Source organism: Alligator mississippiensis, chromosome 1 (genome assembly GCF_030867095.1).
Source record: "Alligator mississippiensis isolate rAllMis1 chromosome 1, rAllMis1, whole genome shotgun sequence".
Lineage (NCBI taxonomy): Eukaryota > Metazoa > Chordata > Crocodylia > Alligatoridae > Alligator > Alligator mississippiensis.
Window position 1 is genome coordinate 101238933 of NC_081824.1, and position 25562 is coordinate 101264494.

Genomic DNA, 25562 nt, shown 5'->3' on the forward strand with positions numbered 1-25562 from the left:
TGCCAAGTTTGTATATCCTACATTAGTCAGTTTTGTGCAAGAATTCACCATCTAGTAGTGAAATATCTAACAACTGCTGCCTCTACCCTGCCTTAGGACTGAACTGTATTAACTCAGCCCCATTGGTGAAATGTTGCCAACCCTTGCCCTAAAAGATCATAGTGGTTCCTTTTCTTCTTAAACACTGACATTTTTTTCTGCTCTCATGCCAGTGTATTTTTTTAAACTCCTATCATACTACTTTTTCATCCTTCTTTCCTATTTTTAGAACCCAGACCACCATATTTTTTTCTGCCTAGTCATCTATGTTTTCATTTTCTTTCTGGGTTCTCTTATCTTCTATTATGCTGACATGTCCTTTCCACACCATTTCCTTCTCCCTCTGGATTACAGTCTTGCTTAAATAAAATAATAAATTAAAGAGAAGTACTATTCAAAATAATAAACCAATTGTTTTATATGAAGGCTTGCCTTCCCACCTCTATTCCCCTATTTGTCTTCCATTTGTTGTCATATCTCTAATGTTCGTATGTTATTGCTTATGCATGAGAGATTGATCTCACAACTAATCCATGGATCATTAGCAAAGAAGTTTCTTTCTATTCAGTCTGAATATATAACATGCTATGAGACATACAGATGAAAGCACTATTCATTATCTTATGAATGTGAAAAATTAATGGGAATTGTGAATGTGAATTATATGAATCTTTATTAAGCTCTACCCTTCTTCTTAAATGTACAAGTAGAATTTGTAAACCAGTTTTTAGGCAAGATTAGAGAAGTGATATAAAATCTTGGAGCCTAGGTAGACCTCCAAAAGTTCTGAGATGCCTAACCCTCATAAAAATGAATAGGAGCTAGACACCTCAGTATCTTTGAGCAGCTGGGCCTTAGTTTTATTAGTTTCAACGACTGTTGTGTATTGATATGGTTAAAGTATGTAAGTATAAATGTATTGATAGTCCATTATATTTTCTAGTTAAGTCAAAAAAGAGTTAAAATCACATTCCTAAGTATTACTGTAATTGTGAGAGATGATTACAGCCAGCTACACTAGCTCTAAATTGGCGGTTGACAGTTTGTGGTATTTGGATAAATTCTATTTGATTTTTTTTTAAACATATGCCTTTCCTTTTAGCCATCTTACAAATAGCTGATAAATTTGTTATAATTCAATCAAGTAGCTAACCCGCAAAAACAAGAACAACATTGAAATCTACTGATTCTGAATTCTTTATAGATATCCTGCCAAAAACAAATCTCTCTGATATTTTTTTAATCCAGATAATTGCTGGGAAACTAAATAGGGTGGCTTTAGAGGCCTGATCTAAAGCTGACTGAAATCAATGGTAGTCTTTTTTTTTTTCTCTTCATTTCAATGTGCTTTGGATCAGATGCTGGAAAAAAAGGAAGTGGCATAGCTGTGAGCAAGAAGGAATCAAGAGTTCCTACTTTCTTCCTCTGGCACATTGAAATGTTTACTTGCTTTTGTAGGAATTTGGTGACAGGCTGAGATAAGAATAGACTTAGGTCTGGCTTTTCGCTAGTGTGTTCAGGGAGTTCTGCAACATGAGGCCACCACTATGCATATGCAACTCCCTGTGACTTGAATGCTTTGGGAAGACTCTTATGATTATCAGTAGTACAGTAATTATCAGTAGTACAGCAACATAGTAGTGCCTGGTGTGTTGTAGAAATAGATACATGTTAGACAGGTGTCTACCCCATGGAGCTTGCTACCAGAGCTGTAGCATAAGCAATTAAAAAGTGAGGCATGAAGTCAGGAATAAAATCATAACTAAGACAAAAAAAATGAAAACTACAAACAAAAAAATGGAGACATGGAGGAAAGATTTGATTGTTTAGAACAGCATTTCTCAAACTTTCTAGGCTCTGTAACACCTGTGAATTCAGCAGCACCCCATTTCAATAACTAATTTCTTAATTGCAGCACTTAACTTCTGGCACAAGTGTATGGAGTTGGGCAGCGAGCACTTTGCTCCTCACAGAGCGGGGGGCAGAGACCATCATGATCTTACTTCCTTGCAGTGGAGCTAGACAAAGAGCCTACATTTCCACACCCAGGGAAGAGTGAGTGCTTATCTCCTGGGACCCCACGGCACTCTATAAAAAGGATGCTTTGACACCCCTCTTGAGAACTGCTGGTTTAGAAACAGTTATTCATATACAAGCAGAAATTCAACGAGAAACAATTAATAGAAAAATATCCAAGAACTCTCTTGCGATATATTAATGTTTGGCAATTTACATAATTATTTATCTATTTTTTCATTAAAAACGCAGTATATTTTCTTAAAATGTATTGAATGGACAGCATGTCTTAAAATATTCTTGCAAAAAACTAATGTAAAGGTACAGAGGCTGCCTGACTCTTTGGTAGCCTAGACTAGAGTCAAGGAATTCAGATAAACTGCAAGTTGTTCAGAGACGAGAATAAAAATTGAAAATCTGTCCTTTATTCAATGGAAACACGTGTGATAGAATACGGTCTTTGCCAGAAAGCGTCTGCATCCTACCTTACTCCCAGGATGTTTTCTCCAATCATTAATGGATGCAGAGAGTCCAACATTACATGAGTGTGTGAAACTTCTGCTTGATTCCATTTTGTGTCATAGTATTTTTTCTCATACAGCTTATTTTGTACAAATGTTCACCCTATTGAGAAGCCAGTGATTGTCAGTGTGCACTTGGGCATTTTTGCAGACATCTGAAAGCTATAAATAGAGACATTTGGGATGAAAGGTGGAGATAGCACTACTCTTCTTCCTTAAATTGGCATTGAGCTATGTTAGACCGGGGGAAAAATATATGGGAATAATATCAAATGTATGGTTTTTTCTTGTATTTTAGGGGAAGTACTGGTGATCTAGTTGTAGATCTGTTAGTGATCAGAAGTAGGAAGCAGAAACTATGTGAGGGTCTGAGCTGTTCATGGGGATTTCTGAGAGAAAATTAAATTAATTCTTCAGAATAAAGTTAGATTTTAAATTGCATTTCATGATAAAAGCCCTTTGAAACTGTGACCTGATCCTGAGAGGAACTAAAAGGTCACCAGCCATTTAGGTGTTCTTAATCTCCTAAAGACAATCCTTGTTTGTGCTGTAGGCCAGATATAGAACCGCTTCCATACACAGTGCCAATAACTTGCTTCATGTTTTCCTTTGCTTTTTGGAATATAAATTAAAACTTAGCTTTCTTTTATTTCCTTGTTTTATACTCTTCAAACATTGGTGTTCTTCCCCCTTAAATGCAGCATTTGATTCACTATTAATGTATGCATTTGGCACAAATTGCAAGCTTCTAACTTTCAAGCTCTTCTGTTTGACTCCTGGGGGTTGATAATATGCTGTTCTGACACACAAACTTAACAGTTTAAATTGTTTGAGAGGTGTCCCCAACGTTGTCTTTCAACATTCTGTCTTTATTAGAATTCCTTAATAGCTTAGGATAGTGTACAATTGTTACCTTTTTCTTCTTTTTAAATTTTGATTTTAAGTTAATTTGTTTGTAGTTTAATGGTATTGATGCCTCTACTGGTTTGTGTATCCAATATATTTTACCACAGGTATCTTCTCCAGAAGCTACAATAAGTAAGAAACGTGCACTCTTCTTTGTCTGGACCATTTTATCCTAATTGCAGCCCAGTATCTTATCTCTCAGTGCACCATGACTGATGAAGCAAATAGTCTAGGGCAGACTTCACATTGCAGTGATCGAATCTATCTGTCTAGTGGAACTAAACTAATATAGCAGTAGAAATTAAAACAGTTTTCTATTTCAGCTTTGACATTGAATTCTGAGTTGATTTACTTTTTCATTTCAAAAGTGTATAATGGATTTATCATGCAGTAGCTACATTCGTTGATGTTGGTGAAAAGGGTGGAAATATGTCTTTCTGGTATGCCCATGTGATCCATTCTTCTTCAGCACACATTTCTGATTTCAAGCAAGGAAATGCTGTTTTTACTGTTTCATTTATTCCTAGATTGCCTGCACATTATAAAATTTTGGCAGAACAGTGCTCCCTCCCATGCCGGGTCTCACCGCAGAGATGACTCCTGCCAGGAGTTGGTCCAGCCTGTTGCAGCCTGGCACCCTGCACTCTGCTGTAGGCACAGAAATCTTGGGGGGCACATGACCTCCCAAGCGTCAACTACCCCCTTCCCTTCCCTCCTCTCCCCATCCCATCTCTCCATGTATTGCCTATGGCCCCTCCCCTGCCTTTATAGACTTATCCACAGGGAGTTGTAGGAACTGCTCTCCACCATAGCCTGGCTGCTACATGCATGTGTGCATGCACATGCATGTGGCACCCCTTGTGTCCCACTTTCTCCCAGACCCAAGCAGCCCCTTGCAGGCTCGAAATCTTCCAGTCTGGAAGGGGAAACTGAGAGTTTCCCAGGTTTTTCTCCTTTAAAGAAGACAATCCATGTTTTGCCACATTTTTCCGCAGCAAATGGAAAACCTGGATCCCTGGTGATGAGCTACTCTTTTTATAAGTGACCTGCCTTCTCCCCTCTCCCAGTTGATTGAGCTTACAGGGACTGGATGCCATACTGCCATGCTTACCACTCCTCTTGTGCTTCCATTCATTCTTGGATAATACTTTGACCTTTCCAAATAAGAAGGAAAGAAAGAAAAATGGAACTGGATTCAACTGAACTGAAAAAAGTACTATAATGTCCCATATATGTTATTCATGGAATTTCACACAATTGCTTCACTGTGTGGAAGAAAGCCTCATGTTTCTTGACTCAAATAGCATCCACACTAAAGAAAGGAAAGAAAAAGAAAGGGAAAAAAATCACTGTAGGAAACATTCCTTGGTAAATTATCAAAAAATAATTTGGTCTTGGCTTCTTCTCAAGACAAACACTGTGTAAACCCATAATGCAAGCTTTTGGAACTCACCCTTATTCCCATGGTAAAGCCCTCTCTGACCCAGATTCCAGAGAGAACCAGAATGGTTACCTAGTTATGACTTGAGACTTTTCTTGTAGAGGTTTTTCTTTAGTAGTAGTAACCCACTTCTGGAATGAAAAGTAACCCATATCTTACTGCAGTACTGAATTGAGTTCCTCTGCCACTTCTCTAGTTGCTATGATAGCAAAGGTAACCCTAAGTGGTAACCATTTTCAGTGTGGAGATGGTTTGGATGCATAGCAGTTATGAAATAGTATTGTGTTAAATGTACAACATCTTTTAATCTTTGATACTAATGCTTGGAGCATATGTTTCCCCTCTCATTAAACAGCACAAGTTCAAGTGGTTTATATCTTATTTTTTCAAACTAAAGAATAGCATTACTCACATACCACAAGGCTAAGTAATGTCTGGGATTTATTAAGTCATTCAGTGAAGCTGACCACAGATTATTCCATATAGAACAAAATGCTGAAAGGAAAAAGATTCTTCTGTAGATGAGAGTGCTCTTTTACATACAAACTGCAGTACCAATTTCTCTTTCATTTCTCAGCATTTTTAAGCATCTAAGCAATTTTTCCTCTTAACTTATGTTTTCAATAATATGACATATGAGTATATATTCAATTTTATATTGTATTTTTTAAAGTAATAAAGCAAAGAAAACAGATACACTTCACTATTCTTTAGCAGCTATGACTTAAGCCAATAGAAATCTTTAACCGTCAGTCACATCGAAAAGTAGTTAACTTTATTGACTGTTGAGTATTAATCTTCAAAATTCAGCATGTTTTTAGATGCTTGTATACCATAGGATATGTTTGCCTCAGTAGTACATCGGGATCCAGGGGAGGCTGTGAAGCCCCCTGTTGGCTCTCTGACCATGCCCCCGTCCACCAGGCAAAGGGTGAACGTTACCCCCCCAACATACACACACACTCCTTCCTCAGCTTCCCCATAGGACCTGGGATGGGAGAGCTGCAGCCCAGGCTGTGAATCCCTTCCATCCTCCAGTGTCACCCCAGTGCAGCTCTGCCACAGCATGGTGGGCAGAGAAGGCCAGGAGCCACAAAGGCTGTGCCAGGCAGGGCTGATGGGCAGCAGGGGCTGGCTCTGGCCGTGCAGGGGGAGAGGACTTGCTTGACACCTGCAGGGAGCTCAAGGTGAGCCTGGCTCCCAAGCAGGGACAGGGATGAGGTGCCGGGCTGCATCTCTGCCCAGGAGGCGCTGGGCAGCCCCAATGCTCTGACCTCCCCCACCCCCGACCAGCTCCAGGGAATCAGCAGTGCCAGGGGCCATGCTCACTTTGCCACCACTCCTGGGATGCAGCAGGGGTGTGCAAAGGTGGTTGGAGAGGAAGGGGAGGAGGATGCTGTTTTTCCTCCCTACTCCTTTCTCAGCTGGCCTACCAGCTGGGGAGAGCATATCACAGAGTGATCCACCCACATCCTGGCTGCAGGTAAGCCTGCAGTCCCCACCTGAGCCAGGAGCTGGGGTGATCACCCAGCCATTCCCCCTCCCTGGCTGGCAGGCTGGGTGACAAGGGAATGGCAGGGGAGGGATATGGCCCCTGCTGAGGGCTTCCCACCCCCTGTAGTGGGCACAGCCTGGCTGGGGTCCAAAGCCAGGCAAGGGAGAGGGGCATTTTCCCCACCACTCCCTTCTCAGCTAGCCCACCAGCTAAGGAGGGAGCATGGCCAGATGACTGGCTTGTTTCAGGCAGGGGAGTAAAACCCCCACTGCAGACTTTCCTGCAGCCAGAAGCCAAGCTGATCATCCCACCACGCTCCCTGCTGGGCCAGCAGGCCAGCTGAGAAGGGAGTGGCCAAAAGCTCTCTGCCCAGCTTTGAACCTCATCCAGGCTGTGCCCAGCACAGGGGGTGGGAAGCCCTCAGCAGGAGCTGTTTTCCCCCCACTTCCTCCTCAGCCGGGGGTCTGTGCTGCAGATGAGAGTGGGGCAGGGTGGTCAGAGCTGCTACAGACTGCACAGGATAAGTGGTGGCACAGGGGTCAGAGGGGTGGCCATGGCCCCTCACCACTCCACCCCCAGTTCACCATTGCTACTCACCCCACACAGTCTGCTCTGCCCACCCTGCCCCTGCCTGAACCACAGCCCCCTTGCTGGAAAGAGGGTTGCACTCCCAGGCCACCACAAGAGAGGTTGTTGCCCCTGTCATGGTCCCTGCCCCATACCACTTCAGGGGCAGGGGCATGGCCCCCTTAGGCGAGGGGGGAAGGAGTGGGTTATTTCTCCGCCTCCTTTTGCCATCTGGCAGAGGGGGCAGGGAAGGAGCTTATTCCACCACTTGCCTCATGCAGGGAGCAGTTGGCAGCGGCGGTCGGGGCTGGCAGATGGTCTCCCAGGGGCAGAGAGAGGAATAAACCCCCTCTGCCACAAGGAGCCATGCTGGCTAGCGCTTGGCCACACCTCCACCCCTGTTACTGCAGGGTGAGGGGGGAATGCCAGGCGGACCCCGGCTTGGGTCCATGCGGCTGGGACAGGGAAGCGGAGATTAAACCCCCTTCTTGGCCAGTTCACTTGAGGGTACTGCCCGGGCTAGCCACAGCCCCCAGCACAGGGTGTGCTCTAGCACCCCCTGGTGCCTGGCCTGAGCCACTGCAGGTATGTGCCTGCATTTCCTGAGTGTCTATTCCAGGGATAGGCAACGTTTTTTGGCCAGAGTGCTGAAAATCCCCTCAATGCCTACCTTGGAAGGTGCTGGAATGCCAGCATGCCAGAAAAACAAAATGAGGGCAGGGGGTATATGGCAGGATGCCCTGCTTGTGCCCCTGCCCCCAAGCCTTGCTATCTTGTGTCATAGATTCATAGATGTTAGGTTCGGAAGGGACCTCAATAGATCATCAAGTCCGACCCCCTGCATAAGCAGGAAAGAGTGCTGGGTCTAGATGACCCCAGCTAGATACTCGTCTAACCTCCTCTTGAAGACCCCCAGGGTAGGGGAGAGCACCACCTCCCTTGGGAGCCCGTTCCAGACCCTGGCCACTCGAACTGTGAAGAAGTTCTTCCTAATGTCCAATCTAAATCTGCTCTCTGCTACCTTGTGGCCATTAATTCTTGTAACCCCCGGGGGCGCCTTGGTGAATAAATACTCACCAATTCCCTTCTGTGCCCCCGTGATGAACTTATAGGCAGCCACAAGGTCGCCTCTCAACCTTCTCTTGCGGAGGCTGAAAAGGTCCAGTTTCTCTAGTCTCTCCTCGTAGGGCTTGGTCTGCAGGCCCTTGACCATACGAGTTGCCCTTCGCTGTACCCTCTCCAGGTTATCCACATCCTTCTTGAAGTGTGGCGCCCAGAATTGCACGCAGTACTCCAACTGCGGTCTGACCAACGCCCTATAGAAGGGAAGTATCACCTCCCTGGACCTATTTGTCATGCATCTGCTGCTGCACGATAAAGTGCCATTGGCTTTTCTGATGGCTTTGTCACACTGCCAGCTCATGTTCATCTTAGAGTCCACTAGGACTCCAAGATCCCTTTCCACCTCTGTGCCACCCAGCAGGTCATTCCCTAGGCTGTAGGTGTGCTGGACATTTTAACTTCCTAGGTGCAGCACTTTGCATTTCTCCTTGCTGAACTGCATCCTGCTGTTTTCTTCCCACTTGTGCAACCTATCCAGGTCTGCCTGCAGCTGTTCCCTGCCCTCCGGCGTGTCCACTTCTCCCCATAGCTTTGTGTCATCTGCAAACTTGGACAGAGTACATTTCACTCCCTCGTCCAAGTCGCTGATGAAGACATTAAAGAGTATCGGTCCAAGGACCGAACGCTGCGGGACCCCACTGCCCACACCCTTCCAGGTCGAGACCGACCCATCTACCATGACTCTTTGGGTGCGACCCTCTAGCCAATTCGCCACCCACCGGACTGTGCAGTCATCCACATCACAGCCTCTTAACTTGTTCACCAGTATGGGGTGGGATACCGTATCGAAGGCCTTCCTGAAGTCTAAGTATACAACATCCACCCCTCCTCCTGTGTCCAGGCGTTTCGTAACCTGGTCATAGAAAGAGACTAGGTTGGTCAGGCACGATCTGCCCGCCACAAACCCATGCTGGTTTCCCCTCAGCATAATTTGCCCTGCCGGGCTCTCACAAATGTGAGCCTTGATAATTTTTTCAAAGACTTTGCCAAGGATGGAGGTGAGACTGACCGGCCTATAGTTGCCCGGGTCCTCCTTCCTCCCCTTTTTGAAAATGGGGACCACGTTAGCCCTTTTCCAGTCCTCCGGGACTGGGCCCGTGCGCCACGAGCGTTCGAATATTCCTGCCAGTGGCTCTGCAATGATGTTGGCCAGTGCCTTCAGCACCCTCGGATGGAGCTCATCCGGGCCTGCTGACTTAAAGGCATCCAGTTCTTCCAAGTGACTCTGCACCATCTCAGGGTCTACGTATGGAAGTCTGGCGCCTTGCTGCTGCCTCTCTACAACCCCAGTGAGAGACTTGTCGTGCCCCTCACTTAGGAACACTGAGGCAAAGAACTCGTTGAGGAGTTCAGCCTTGTCCCCCCTATCTGTCACCAATTGTTTCTGCCCATTTAGCAGCGGTCCTATTCCTCCCTGGGCCTTCTTTTTACTCCCAATATATCTAAAAAACAATTTCTTGTTGTCCTTTACTTGGGTTGCCATCCTCAGCTCCATGGTAGCTTTGGCCCTCCTAACTGCCTCCCTACAAGCACGAGCAGAGGAGGTATATTCATCTTTAGTGATCTCACCCTGTTTCCACTTTTTATGTGCTCCCCTTTTGGCCCTTAGGCTGCCCTGGATTTCTCTGGTCAGCCATGGAAGCCTCCTGGCCCCTTTCCCTCTTTTGCCTCGCTCAGGGATCATCTTGCTTTGTGCTCGAAGGATTGTTTCCTTTAGGCACAGCCACCCTTCTTGGGCTCCCATCCCATCAAAACTCCTACTCTGCAGTGCTTCCTTGACTAATCGCCTGAGTGCATTGAGATCAGCTTTCCTAAAGTCTAGCACTTTCACCCTACTAGTTACCTTACCCACTCGCCGTCTTATGTTGAATTCTATTATAAGGTGATCACTGTCTCCCAAATGGCTACCGATCTGGAGGTCCCCTATCATGTCATCTCCCGTTGCCAATACCAGATCCAGTATGGCATTCCCCCTAGTGGGACCATGCACCTCCTGTGTCAGGTGGAAGTCCTGTACACAGGTTAGAAACCTGCGTGAGCGATGGGACCTTGCTGTCTGCGTCTCTCAGCAGATGTCTGGGTAGTTTAGGTCCCCCATGACTACCGCCTCTTTAGCTTTTATGGTCTCCGAGAGTTGCCTCAGGAGCCCCGCATCTATTTCTTCCCCTTGGTGTGGGGGTCTGTAGCAGACCCCTACCACCAAATCCCTTTCTCCTTGCCCCCCATGTAGCCTAACTCACAATCCTTCTACTTCCTCAACCTCGGATTCTGTCTTGATGAGGGTTGATGTATATTGCTCACTGACATAAAGTGCAATCCCCTCCCCCCCTTTCTTCCCCGACCTGTCCTTTCTATACAATCTATAGCCCTCAATATGTACCGCCCAGTCATGGGATGAATCCCACCAGGTTTCCGTTAGCCCCACTAAGTCATAGGTGTTTAGTGCAAGCAGGAGCACTAGTTCATCCTGCTTGTTCATCCTGGGTGTCCCCCACCCAAAGCCCCTGCCCCCCAACCTGGGCTCTGTGGCTGTCAGCAGCTACCCAGAACCTGGGCCAGCTGCAAACATCTGCTGCCTCTCCACCCCGGCCTTGGCCCCAGTTGCCTCCCAGACCCGGCCCCGGGCTCCAGGGAGGTAGCACATACCGGCAGTGCTCCTTCTGTGCTGCCCTCACTGCTTCTGCAAAACAGTGTTGGAACCAAGTGCAGCAGGACACAGCCACAGCAGGGGGTGAAGAAATCTGCCTGCTCTGAGCTCCCCACTGCCCTGCCACACTTCCTTGCAGGCAGGGGCAGCAGTGAGAGGCACAGCCCTGCTCTGGGTAGCTGCTGCCAGCCAGGAGCCTGGGCTGCTCCCAGCAGGCAGCTGGGATGCTGCAAGATCTAAAAATATGGGAAATATAATAGCTGTGAAAAGAATTTAATGAGAGAGAGACCATTATATACATTTTTCTGCTATTACATGTCCCATTCATTTTTTTCCATTTTTGTTTGAATTAAAATCTTAGCCTTGTAAAACTTCTTACATTTTATCTGCCTTTTTTATATTATATTAATATAGTCATTTACATTTTTTGGTTGCATATGGGGCAGAAGAAATTTTTTTGTGTTTACAGCATGGGTTGTGAATATTATTGGATGATAGAGATTGTATTTTTCTTTTTTAGAGAACTGTGGGACATATTTCCCAGAAGTGAAAAATGATCCAGGAAAATATTTACAAAGATGTCCTGAGTCAGTGAAAAAATGGCTAAGACAACTGAAAAATGCAGGGAAGGTCCTGCTATTAATTACCAGCTCCCACAGCGACTACTGCAGACTCCTGTGTGAACACATCCTTGGGTAAGTGTAATGTTGATCTCAATCCATTTCAGATTAGACCTCCTAGGAAGCAGTAACCATGATTAGAATTGGAGATAGGTCTGAGTAGCAAGGATGCAGATTCAAAACTTCTCAAATGTCAGAGGGTGTTTGGATCCAGGGTTTTGGTTTGGACCTGTGTCTAGTTAATGTACCACAGAGAAGGGAACATGGTTTACCCTTAAAACTGTAAACAGAAAGAAGTATCACTTCATGCTTAATAATCAGATTTTCACAAAACAAACAAGCTAAACAGAAGATGGATGGCCTTACAGGATGGCACTGGAATGCCTTATTTGTCAATGTATTATTTAAATATTATTTGTGTTATAGTAGAGCCTACAAATCCGTAGCTAGATCAGGAGCCCCACTATGTTGTGCAGTGTACCAATGCTAAGATAGTCCTTGTTCCAAAGTACTCATGATTTAAATGGACAAAAAGGGAAGGGATACAGAAAGATGAGAAATGACATCATAGATTTCATAGACATTTGGACTGGAAGGGACCTTGGAAGATCATCGAGTCTAGCCCCCCGCCCGAAGGGCAGGAAGTCAGCTGGGGTCATAGGATCCCAGCAAGATAAGCATCCAATTTTTTCTTGAAGGTGTTCAATGTAGGTGCTTGAACCACCTCCAATGGCAGACTATTCCAGACCTTGGGGGCTTGGACAGTAAAGAAATTCTTTCTTATGTCCAGCCTGAAATGGTCTTGCAGTAGTTTATAACCGTTCGACCTCATCATCCCTTGGGGCGCTCTGATGAACAAATGTTCCCCCAGATACTGATGGTCACCCCTGATAAACTTATAGGTGGCCATCAAATCACCCCTGAGCCTGCACTTTTCCAGGCTAAAGTGCCCCATAGCTCTCAGCCTGTCGTCGTAAGGTCTGTTTTCCTGACCTCTGATCATGCGCGTGGCTTTTCTCTGGACTCTCTCAAGCTTCTCCACATCCTTTTTGAATTGTGGGGCCCAAAACTGGACGCAGCACTCCAGTACTCGACTTGCCTAAGGAGATGCAGCTAGTCACCATTTTAGTCATGAAACAAGGATAGGAGAATGCATAGGGGCTCTGGGACCATGCTTAGAGCGGTCTTGTCTGCTGTAATCTCATGAGTACACCAGGAGCTAAACTTTCTTTCTTTTTCTAAATCATGAGTAGCTAGGCCTTGTTGTTGGGACAAAAAGCTTGAAAGCATGACCCAGGCTTATGTCTTCAGGTAGCCTAGAAATATACACTTGAGAAGCGTAAACATTCCCATGCATCTAAATTATGTGTTAGCTCTCTTACCTAACCTGGGAATCCTACCAACTTCACCCTAGCAGAGGACTCTGTATGGAAAGGACTACATTAGGCCTAACCAGCCTACGTACCCTAACTGATAAATCTCAATTATTGTGGTCCTTAGCAAGCCCCTTCCTTCTGCCACTGTTGCTCTCTGAGCAACCCCTGTGCTTCTGAGGGGTGGGAACATTCCTTGTAGCCATCCTAAAGGGGAAAAGGGGTATTTCATGCCACACCCCTGCCTCTCTGGAAGTTGAAAGGTGAGACCTTCTCCTATCACCACTCCAGTTGAGGACCACAGCATAAGGTAAAGTCTCAGGACTGCCTTCTGTCTAGGGTCACAGAATGTATTACTCCTGTCCTAGCCACAAGTAGATTCCTGACTGCAGTTTTCAGTCTGATTCCCAGCTGTACCATAGCTCCCTATATGGACAAGACTTCCCAGCAAATTACTTTCTAAACTAGAAGGAGTGTAGTTGCATTTGTGCAGTGCTTCAAGTAGGCTGCGGTGCTTCAGGTAGGCTGCTGAATTGATTAGCCCACACCCATGTTTGTCTATCTGTGACACCATGCAGACAAGAGTCTGCATTGCTTCTGGCATAGGAGGCACGCTGTATGGAGCGGCAAGGCATGTTTCAGGGTACTGCCACTGGGCATGGTAAATTATCCTAGCAAACATCATCCAGATGTTGTCCTAATTAAACCACTTGATCTCTGGACCTTTATTCCATATGAATAAAATGGTAATATTTTTCTATCTTAGAGTTGTGATGTTGCTTGATGTTCAGGTATTATACAAGAAACCTCATAGAAAAGTCATTTATAACTGTCTCTCTGACTGATGCTTGTTCACAGAATTGTCTGTGGTAAAAGGACAAAAAATTGCTTTTTACACTGATAATTCATGTGTTTTGCAATCAGTTTGAGATATGGAGCAGCCAGGGGTTAGACCTATTTCTATTCATGTATTTTTCATGTCATAATTTTGAAAATGCAGTGGGTGATTATAACTCCCCCAGAAGTCTCTGGGAAACAAACTGTTAAGTGAGGCAAGTTTATTTAGTAATGCATCAGTGAGGCAAGTTTATTCTAAAAACAGATCTACGGTGCACAGTAAAGCAAAAGAACCAATCCAGCTTTCAATGGCTGTGCAAAGTGAATGCATCCCATAAAGAAATGGGATAGAAAAGAAGTGATGTAGTGGAAAAAGCCCAACTGATGTAGCGGAGCACCTCAGCTCCCTCTTGAGAACATTATAGGCAACATTCTGTTTCACTTTGTGTGTCCAAATGGCACTTACCCAGCTGCCTGAATGCTGTTTTTGATACTTGCATGCAGTTTCCAATCCTATTTCAAATGTATCATGGATGAGTGAACATCCTCATGACTACTGAACATGCATGATAGGTTGCACTCTGACCAGGCATATATGCGGCTTGTCCTCACCTATGTAAGTGTGTACAAAGTCCTGAAATTGTAGCTGGGCAGAAAGCTGTAACTAGTGAGGTGCAGGAGGAGGTGAAGGGCAAAAGTGAGGCCTCTCATATTTTAAGCCAATATCCTAGTGGCTAGAGAACTCACCCTGGAAGCAAGAGACTCAGGTTCTAGGCCCCACCACTTGCCCTGAGGGAGTTTAAACCTCCATCTAGGATCATAGGAAAGTAGGGCAGGAACGGTACTCACAAGTTCAGCCCCTTGCTCCAGGTAGGATCATTCCTGACTAAACCATTCTGCCAAGTGTCCATCTAACCTGCTTTTGAAAGTTCCAGGGATGAAGATTCCCTAAGTAGCCTGTTTCATTGCCTGACCACCTTCATAGTCAGAAAGTTCCTCCTAATTTCTAGCCTAGATTTCCCATGCTGCAGCTTGAATCCTTTGCTCCTAATCCTGTCCCCTACAGCTACAGAGAAAAGCCCATCTCCATCCTCTCAGTAATACCCTTCAGGTACTTGAAGATGGTTATCAAATACCCCTTCAGCCGTCTCTTCTCCAGGATAAATAATCATCATTCTTTTGGCCTTTCTTCATAAGTCTGGTCTCCCAGGCCTCTGATAATTTTTGTTGCCTTGCACTGGACTCTTTACAAACTGCCCACATCCTTCTTGAATTGTGGGCCCCACAACTGAACACAGTATTCCAAGTAAGGCTTCACCAGTGATGAATAGAGTGGAAGAATCACTTCCTTTGATTTGCAGATGATGTTTCTGTTAATACTACCAAGGATGCTGCTGGAATTTTTGGAACAAGAGATGCTGTTGGCTCATTCAGTTAATGTTCCACCATAACTCCCAGGTCTTTCTAGCAATCTAGCCAGTAATTTCCCAGTCTGTATTTGTGCATGCTGTTATTCCAACCCAAGTGCAAAGCTTGTCCTTGATGAATTTTATCTGACTGATAGTGGACTATTTCTTCAGTCTATCCAGGTCATTATGGATCCTAGCCTTACCCTCTGGAGTGTGTGCAATTCCCCTCAACTTAGCAAATATGCTAAGCATGCACTGATTCCCACTATACAAATCATTAGTGAAGATGTTGAACAATCCCAGACCCAGGACAGACCTCTGAAGGACCCTACTTGATACATCCTCCCAACTAGATGTTGACCCATTGAGGGCTACCAGCTCAATACAATGATCCAGCCAGTTATGTATCCACTGTACAGTACTTTTATCTAGTCTATATTTCCTTAACTTGTTAATGAGAATGACATGGAAGATAGTGTCAAAATGTTTACTGAAGTCAAGGTATATCGTGTCCACTGCTCTCCCCTCATCCACAGACCCTGTTCCTTTGTCATAGGAGGAAATCAGATTGATCCGGCATGACTTGCTCTTGCCTGATCAATCTGATTGGTGAATCCATGCTGACTGTTCCTAATCTCCCATAGGTGCTTCACACAGAATCTTTTAACTATAGGACCTGCTCCATGATTTTCCCAGGTATAGAGGTCAAGCTGACTGGTCTGTAGTTGCCCAGATCCTACTCCTTCCCATTCTTAATGATGGGCACTATATTTGCCCTTTTCCAGTCATTCAGGACCTCATCTGACCTCCATGAGTTATCACAAAGGATAGCCAATGGCTCTGAATTATGTCAGCCAGTTCCTTTAATACCCTTAGGTGCATCCCATCTGGCCCTGCTCATTTGAAAGCATCTAGACTCTCTAAGTAATTCCTAACCTGTTCTACCATTGCTGTAGGCTATTTGACCCCATCTACATATGCAGGTAAAGGCACGATTGGATCTAATGTGTGAGCCACACTGTAGCTACACGTGCATGGCAGGAGGCACGATTGTAGGATTGCATATTAGATCCAATCGTGCCTTACTGTTGATGTAGAAGGCAAGAAGCAGGCTCCTGTCACTGGGAGCCCCCTTGCTGGGGGGCTTCCAGCCATAGGAACTATGCGTAGCTAGGTCTTAGAGTCCCGCACCTGGAAGGGCTCTCAGTCCTGGCTGTGCCACATGTGCAGGCAGAACTGAGAGTCCCTCACCTGATGAGGCTCTTGGTTCCAGCTGCACCTGTGGGCCCATGGGTTTCACACTGCAGTCCTCAAACTTCAGGGATTGCAGCTTCCAAGATTCCCCAGAACCACAGGCTTCCCACTGGGTATGGTGCACCCCTATGGCTGGGAGTCCTGTCAGCTGATGGGGCTCCCAGTTGTAGGAGAGCAGGGATGTGAAAGGTTAAACAATTAATTATTTAACCGATAAGTACAGTGATAACCGGTTAGCTTACTGGTTATCCTTTAGCTCGGGGTGGGCACAGTCTGGAAGGAAAGAGGGGAAGGGAAGCCACATAGTGCCTCAGCAGGACTCAGAAGGCAGCAGGGCAGGCAGGAGGGAGGAGGAGAGGAGAGGGGAGTGGCAAGGAGGACTAGTACCCATAGCCTAAGAGGAAAAACAGCAAGCAGACTAATGACTCAATCATTTAAGCAAGTAGCTGCTCCTTCACAGATGCTCTCTGCCTCCCAGCGCAGGGCTTCACTTGGGATGTGTTGTCCGGCTGGGCTTCCAACCTCCCACCTTCCCCCCAGTCAAAGGGCTCCAGGAGCTAGGAGCGGGTCCTAGCAGCAGCTGTGTTGGAGCTGCTGTGTTATTGGTTAATTGACACAGTAGCTGCTAGGGCCAATAAAACTCTGGCATACATCAATTGATGAATCTGCAGTAAATCCAAATAAGTGAGTCTCCCACTTTACTCAACATTGGTGCAGCCGCATCTGGAGTATTGTGTCCAGTTCTGGTGCCGCACTTCAACAAGGATGTGCTAAAGTTCGAGAGGGTCCAGAGAAGGGCCACCCATATGATCAGAGACTTGCATGGCAAGCCATATGAGGAGAGGCATCTCAGACTCTTCAGCCTAAAGAAAAGAAGGCTGAGAGAGGACCTGATTGCGGCTTACTGCTATATCAGAGGCATACATCAGAGACTCGGTGAGCAACTGTTCACCAGGGTGCCCTGGGGGAAAACTAGAAACAATGACCACAAACTCCTGGAAGATAGTCTCAGGCTGAATGTTAGGGAAACTTCTTCACAACTAGTGTTTCCAGACTATGAACCAAGCTCCCCTCAGAGGTGGTGCTATCATCTGCCCTAGAGGTCTTCAAGAGAAGACTGGACGGTCACCTGGCTGGGGCTACCTGACCCCAGATGTCTTTCCTGCACATGCAGGGGGCTGGACCCAATGATCCTTCCAGCCGTATGATTCTATGATTCTCTATGATTCTAAATACCATTTTTAAATGGTATTTCCATGCTTACAGGGGAGACCCTGCAACATGTGTAAATTAAAGCTCAGTAACAACCAGTTTTGAAGTTAGTACACACTTCTGACTTTATAGCTCTCTGGAGATTTTTATTGTGTGATGGCTACTTTGCACGTGTAGCTGGTTTTTAGGGAAATAGCGTAATTAGCCACTTAATTGTGCGATACTTGTAAATATAGATGGGGCTTTTGTCTCCTTCCCTATATCTGCTGAAGTAAAGATGGTATTAAATACTTCAGCCTTCTCTGCACCGTGTGTGACTAGGTTGCCTTCTACATCCCATAAAGGGCCTATGGATTCTCTGTCTTCTACTTACTTTTGATATACTTATAAAAACCCTTTTATTGCCTTTTATATCCTTTGCCAGCTCCATTTCAAATTGTGCCTTGGCCTTCCTAATTTTCCGTGTGCATGCCTGTGTGATACTCTTATACTATTCCCTAGTACTATGATCAAGTGTCCACTTTTTATAGAAACTAGCCAATTGCCCATCAGGAATGATTGGGGGGGGGCAGGGAACAGAGTGCCACAGCAGCCTCCCAAGAGTCGGGGGGGGGGGGGGAGGGGAAACTTGCCCCGCCGGTCCCTCGGCCAGCACCTCGCTCTGTCCGCTCTGTCGCCGCCACCTCCAGGGAGCAGGGCCGGGAGGGGGAGGGGGGCAAGGCCAGTGTTGCTGGCCTTGCCCCCTCCCCCAACCCTTCCCCGTCATCATGATGCTGTGCTGCCACCACCACATCCTGTCTGAAACACTCTTGGAGCACTCTGATTCGTTGTTTCAATAATCAGTCAGAGTGCTCCAAGAGCATTACGGACAGACAGGCAGACGGACTAAGCCCTTTATTATATTAGCATCCTTTCAGGTCTTTATAAAGGAATTGTTATGTAGCCAGGATGGCCTCCTGTTGGTCTCTTCTCTTCTCTTCTGCTTCTGAACACAGTGCTCCAACCATCAGACCACAGCTTAGACATTATCCAGTCCCCTTTATAGCCCTCCTCTTGAAGTTAAGCCAAAAATCTTGCATTCAATAATTATTAGATAAAACAGGTAGAGAGCAGTGGAGAAGTTTCTGCCCCATTACATGGACAGTATGGAGGAAAGGGTGGTAAAGGTTCAGGCTAAAACCTGAGTTGCCCTACCCTTTCAAAGTAGCAGCCATCTCACTGAATCACAGACCATCTAGCTTGTTCTTTTTCTTCTGGCCCCTTGTATCTCCTTCTCTTGGCTGCCTTGGGGGGCCAACTTCAGGAAGACTGCTGGAGTTGGAACACTGTTCTAGAAAGGAGAGGAGATGTAGGTTCAAAGCCCCTGGGCAAAGGGGACCCAGAATCTCAGTTTTCTGCTTCTAGGATAAGTGCACAAGGCTCTTGGTCTAAAATAGTGGTGCTTGACCTTGGGGCCACAGAGCTGTATCATCTGGCCAGCAGGGCTCTCCCTGGGTCCAGAAATTTGGTGTCAATGGCTGTGTTAATTGTCACTCCCCTGCTGTCAAATTTCTGGATCCAGAGGGAACCTTGCAGGCCTTCCCCCAGTGCATAGAGTTACTCTGCATCCCTGCAGACCATCTCTGTGCCACTCAGGCACTCTGTGCCATAAGGTTGGGCACCACAAATCTAAACTATAAGAGGTGCCCCCTCTTCTAGCATCCCCTAGCATCTAATAGTGGTCACAAGTTTTTCTCAGCTGAAATCTGGTGATTTTTTTTTTGCTGAGGTATACGTACACCAGCCAGAGTACAGCCTAATGAGTATGCTCAATGTGAGCACTTGTACCTTCGCACTACACTTGAAGTCGGATCCAAAACTGTGCATAAGTGCCAGAACAGCGCTGAAGTAGCTGGGTAAGCACAGTGAGGGTGAGTAAGTGAAATAGGTTTCTGCCCTACAACTCCTACCAGTGAAAACTAGGTATAAAACATTCCTGCTTGTGTACAGGAATATTTCAAGCTGGATATTTATTGCTTTAATAATCTTTGGCTAATGTGCAGGGATGATGGAAGAAGATGGTAAATATTACATGAAGGACTTCCCTTCTCTCTCAAATGTAGTCCTACACAGAACATTAGAGTTAAAAGAAACTCACTAGATCATCTTATCCAGCTCTTTGCCAATGCAGGATTATGGTTTATACTCTCCTCTTCAGTGTTTATTGCAGTACTGTTATGCATGACTCAGTCAACATGGCTTCCAATGTTTCCAGTGGGAATCTAACTCTGAATCTACTAGCATTATTGTTAGGATGTGTTTTTTTCACAGTGTGCATCCTAACTTCTGATTACCATCTTTGAATGCCTCTAAACTGTTTATCTATTTCACTGTGGCTTACTCTGTTTAAATAGTGCTCATAGTTGACTGCTGTCTCTCACCCCTTAGCTTTGAATAACATACTTTGTTACATACATACTTTGTTCTTGGCATGTTCTGATAAACCATTCTTCCCTAACCTGTTGTTATTGCTCTTGTTCTTCTTAGACTTCCATTCAATTTTCAATTTGTCAATAACGTTTTGGTATTCAGGAGTTCAGAACTGTTTTCTGAATATAGTCTAACAAAAACCTATAGTTAAAGAAAAGACAGAGGGAGGTGGCATGTCTAGTCTAGTTTTAACTTCTTAATTCCAGTAATCTATAATGTGCAACTAAAAATTGTGTGCATCACAAAAATATACCTACCAAGTAGATACCAAGCAAAGAACAGCATTACATTTCCCTTGACTTGCAAAATTGAAAATAAAGTTAGCATATTACCATCTCATTAAGAGCAAAGTATCCCAATTCCTTTAAGCCAAATGGGATGTATCCCAGATTTAAAAAAAAAAAAAAAACACTTTTGAAAAAGATCAAGAAGAAATTATTGTTTGAACTGAAATGCAGCACGTTTTTAGCAAGGTCAGACTTCAACTGTTTTCTGTTGAATGAGTCACAGAAAGAGATTTAATCACATTGTCATTTTCTGCTTTCTAGAGAAAGTCACATGGTGAAAAGAAGATGAAAGATGGGCTTTTAACAATTGCAGTATTTCCTACAAAGTGCTTTTTCTGCTGGCCATACTATAAACAAGTTTTGACAGATGCGTGTATTTTGTCTTATGTCAGAATAGCTTCTTGAATTTAGCTATTGTTGTTTCAGGATACATGAAGATGTAGAAATAAAAAGAGGGTTCGTCACCGCTACCTTACTTTCATCCTTTCTATAGCAAATTTACTTAATCACATCTTTAGTTACTGCTCTTTATTTTTAGCCTTCAAAACAGTGGCTCTCCCTAAATCCTTTCCAGATGTCTTCCTTCCTCTTCTTCATTTGATCACATTTCTGATGCACTATTTTGTCACATATCTTAATATTACCGTGCACCAAAATTAAAGACCAGAAGGAACAGTCTTAGATTTTAACTTCGACAAGATCTATTCAATAATTTTATTACATCTTTCTGCAGTTATTTTTTCAAATTCAGTAACTGAGCTGATAAACTCCTTTGATAGCTATTCATCAAAAGCATGCATCTCATAACTCCTGGATTACAAATTTCACAGAATCATAGAAAATTAGGGTTGGAAGAAACCTCAGGAGGTCATCTAGTCTAACCTGCTCAAAGCGGGACCCTCCCCAACTAGATCATTCCAGCCAAGGGCTTGTCCATTCAGGTCTTAAAAATCTCCAACGATGGAGACCCCATAACTTCTGTGGGTAACCAGTTCCAGTGCTTTACTACCTCCCTGGTGAGAGAGTTTTTCCTAATATCTAACCTAAATTTCCCTTGCTGCAACTTGAAACAATTCCTCTTTCTTCTATTAGTATTGCCGATTCCTTTATAATGTATGTCAAAGGTCAGCAATACATATTGTTATTCATCTATACATCTGGAATACAGTCTGGCTGATTCTGCTCCTATAGCTTTTAGCATTTCAGGTGGGCTGATGAATAGTTATGCTGCTGGGTATCCAGGTTGTAGCTGTATTGGTGTAGAGGCAAAAAGGAATCAGGACTTGTGGTAGAGGTGATATCTTTTATTAGGCCAACTAGATTTTTGCAAGATAGTTATGCTGTATTTCGTGTCTTTGATTCCCCTTTGTTTTATCAGATGGGGGTCAGATCTGCCCTACAAAGTTCTGCTGGCATAGCAGCGACAGCTAGAATGTGAAAAAAATCACACTCCTTTACTGACATAGCTACACTGTCAAAGCTCCTGGTGTGGCTGCAACTGTCAACTGAGCTTAGGTGTTTCCAGCAGGTGGGGATGCCAGCAGGAAAAAAAAAAAACAACCCTTCCTCTAGCATCTGCTGAATCTACACTGTAGCAGAAATTGATAACCTGCAGGCCACTGCTTGTAACCCAAACCCCACCGCAGGTCACACCCCTGCATTTGCCCAGAGACCAGCAAATGCTGCAAAGGGATTAGATAGAAAAAGACAGGTGCAAGGGGGCTAGGGACAGACATTCAAAAAGACTGAGCCTGAATTGATTCAATCTTTGCAGGTTAGTCTTTGCAGGAGGGGAGGTGAATGGCGAGGCCCTGTCAGGCCTGAGTAAGACTACGGAGGGGTTTAATCCCCCACCTTTGCCTGCAGGGTTCAAAGGGTGAGGGAAGGGAGTGTGACCACACTCTTGTGGAGGGGGAGGAGGAGGAAGGGAGAGCTCTGCCCACTCCAGTGGCTCCCTGACAGCTGGGAGCAATCCGGGCACATAGCACTGCCCAGCCCCAGAGGGGGACTCTTGCCCATGCTCCTCACCCCTCCCACAGGACAGGGAGGAGGCTCTGTTTTGTGCTGGAGGGGGACTCTTCCCACCCTCTCCTCCCCCCCCACCACTGCAGGGTGGAAGGGGAGCAACTCCTTGGTCGGGAGTAGGGGGAGGAGAGGGAAGACTCCCTCTCTAACACCAAGCAGAGCCCTTCTCTCCACCCTGTGGCATGGGGGGGAGAAGAAGAAAGGGAAGAGTCCCCCTCCAGTACTGTACAGAGCCCTTCTCCCTACCCTGCAGTAGTGGGGGAAAAGGAAGAGGGGGAAGAATCCCCCTCTGGGGTTGGGTAGCACCGTGTGCCCGGATTGCTCCCAGCTGTCAGGGAGCCACTGGAGCGAGCAGAGCTCTCCCCTCCTCCTCCCCCCCGCCACAGGAGTCTGGCTACACTCCCTTTTCCCTCGCTCTGTGAACCCTGCAAGCCAAGGTGGAGGATGAAACCCCTCCTCAGTCTTACTCAGGCCTACATTTCCAGAATGAAAAGGGAATATCTGTTGATTTGCAAACTGGTTCAATCTCCGCAAAGACTGAATCAATTCAAGCTTAGGCTTTTTCAATATCTGTCCCTCACCTAGGTGTCTACACTTTCAACAGGCAGTTTTTCGGTGCTAGATAGATGCCTATTAGGATTTTCAAATGCACCTAGATGTCTAACAACTACTGAACTCAATGAGAGTTTGCCTAGGAGATCCCAGTGGGTGGTCATTTTCATTTTGGGACACCAAGATAGCATAACTAACGGCAGGCAAGAGGTGCATCCACCCAGGATATCAAGTTAGAAGGGGTCTCCAAATTCCCCACCCCTGCCACAACAAGAGCAGTTCCATGGCTTACCCATGCGGGGAACTCCAAAACAGTCCCTGGCTGCTGCTGCTGCTACTGCTTTCAGAGCAACAACCAGAACAAGGAGAGTATGCTGCAGCAGCAACAGCAACTCTGCTGGGGATTGCTTAGGCATTTCCAATATGGATAAAACTGCTTCACTTCTTCCAACCCTGGCTCTCAGAACTGTGGACCCCCCCCCCTTCCTCTCCCCACAGAGTTTTCCTAGGCCTCCAACTGGTTGTTAGGCCACTGTGGACACCTAAATACTTTTGAAAATCTGGCCCTAAATCTCTGGATGTTAGAGATAATTTACTGTGGGTGTGGAAGAGAAATAGGACTTTGCTTTACTGGGTGTGGATAGGATTCTCAAGAAAATGTACTATTGAAAAAAATAACCCCGTTACTTCCTTTTTCTTTATTTGTTCCCTTTTTTACAAGGAGGGGCTGGGCTCAGCCACATCACAGACAGCAGGCGGGGGGGAGCCCCTACACACGCATACCCAACCCATCTACACCCCACACATGCATCCACACCCCCTCATACACCCCACCCCCCTCCATACCCACACACATTTAACACTGTCTCTCACACCCCATCATACACATCCCACACACATACACTCACATCCCGACCTTCACCTTACCCACATACACACACACACACAAACACCGCTAACATACCCCACCATACCCACAAATGCACCCTACACCCCCTACACATATACCTACACCCTACACATACGCAGCTACACCTCCCCATACATGCACCCGGACCCCCTCACACATTCCACCCCTCATCATACCACACACATCCAACAGTTCTACACACCCCACACTCCAACCACACATCCCACACCCCACACACATCCATATATACACTGCAAACACATCCTGCCTGCACCATACCCACACACACCCAGAAGTCTCACACCTCAACCATACCAACACATGCCCTGCACTCCACACATACACACCCTCCTGTGTCCCTACTCATCAGACCTGCACCATACCCACATCCCGCACATACCCCCAACCACATACTCCCCCAACCCCCGCAACTGTTCCACACATAGTATACAAGCAACCCCCCCACCCCAACATGAGAACTTCCTGAGCAAGGGGAGAGAGTCCCAGTGTCAAAGGTCAGGGGTTAGGGTGCAGGATTTCCGGTCACAAGATGGTAACCAGGGGTTGGGGCACCTGTCAAGGGGTAAGGCTACCCTTGTGACCCTCGACGCCTCACCAAAACTCGTTAAGTGGCCCTCCAGCCAAAATAATTGCATGCCCCTGCCATAAGTGGTCATCCTGTAATTGGAACCTTTTTTTAAAACATCAGTTTTAACATAGAAACTAGAAGAAAACCATCCTTCAAAATGAACAATGAATTCAGCAAGTTTACAGGACTGAGGCATTTTGGTGGGAAGCCTGAAGTTCATCTCCCTATGCCAGGCCTGTTTTGTGTGTCATTGTTTCCTTGTACTCCCCATGCCTCTATACCATACTTTGTCTCTCATGTTGTGATTATAAACTCCACGGGGCAGGGACAGTGTATTGATTAGTGGTTGTTTGCATGGTGCCTACTACAATAGGTCCTTGCTTCATGACTGACACCATGGTAATATTTATAAGCAATAATAATAGGGGTTAGTGTCATGGGACGTCTAAAGAGTAGCAGTGATACTTTAATTTTAACATGGAAGATAATGGATTGTGATGAAACAGGGAGCATAAAACATCTGCAAGTAAAGTGACATGAAACATTTGACTCTTTCTTTCTAGGAATGATTTTGCAGAGTTTTTTGACATTGTGATCACAAATGCTTTGAAACCTGGTTTCTTCTCGCATACGCCAAACCAAAGGCCTTTCCGAACACTTGGTAAGATGCAATAATCAGTAAGTTTTTTATCTGCTTACATACAAGAAAACAGGGAAAATCCCGGCTTTTGACCTTGCAGACTAAACACTTTCAAGTGTTTAGATGATGAAGAAATGATTAGAGATCCTAGATAAGTAGGCAAGCTCAATTCCCATGGTAGATTACCAAGAAAGAGAATTGAGGGTAAGGAGACTTGAGAAAGTAGATGTTGTAACACTGGAAATAATCTTCAAGAATAATGAAAAAGAAGTTAAGTTTTGGTTTGAAACATCAGAAAAAGCCGTGCTGTTTTGGATTAAATTTATTGCATAATTAGCTAGGAGGCAATGGTCCTTCTCTTCATAGTTCTGGAAGGATCACATATAGAATGCTGCATTCAGGTCTATAAAATTTCATGCCAAAAAGATTTAAATGAGTTAGAAAGAATTTAGGGAACAGTAAAAATTATAAGGCTGGGGAATATGATTTATAAGGAAAACCTGAAAGTCTGTATAACTTGGCTAAACACAGTGACTGAGAGTTAGCATAACTAATACTTAATGAAGACTCTCCCGTACTCAGATAAATTCAAACAATTTGAAATGTTTTGACAATGAAGTGAATTAGGTAA

General features: G+C 45.3%; 1 protein-coding gene and 1 long non-coding RNA gene across 5 annotated transcripts in view; one reads left to right on the plus strand and one right to left on the minus strand.

The window, feature by feature from the left end:
* Positions 1-25562, plus strand: part of LOC102565708 (dermatan-sulfate epimerase) — a 342822-nt gene that overhangs the window by 148466 nt on the left and 168794 nt on the right. For all 3 annotated transcript variants that reach the window (XM_019479560.2, XM_014597394.3, XM_019479558.2), the window contains exons 7-8: positions 11275-11449; positions 24855-24952. In XM_019479560.2, the coding sequence (XP_019335105.1) occupies positions 11275-11449; positions 24855-24952 (273 nt within the window). The remainder of the gene's footprint in view (positions 1-11274; positions 11450-24854; positions 24953-25562) is intronic.
* Positions 1-25562, minus strand: part of LOC132252347 (uncharacterized) — a 117036-nt gene that overhangs the window by 48525 nt on the left and 42949 nt on the right. The gene's annotated exons all lie outside the window — the stretch shown is intronic.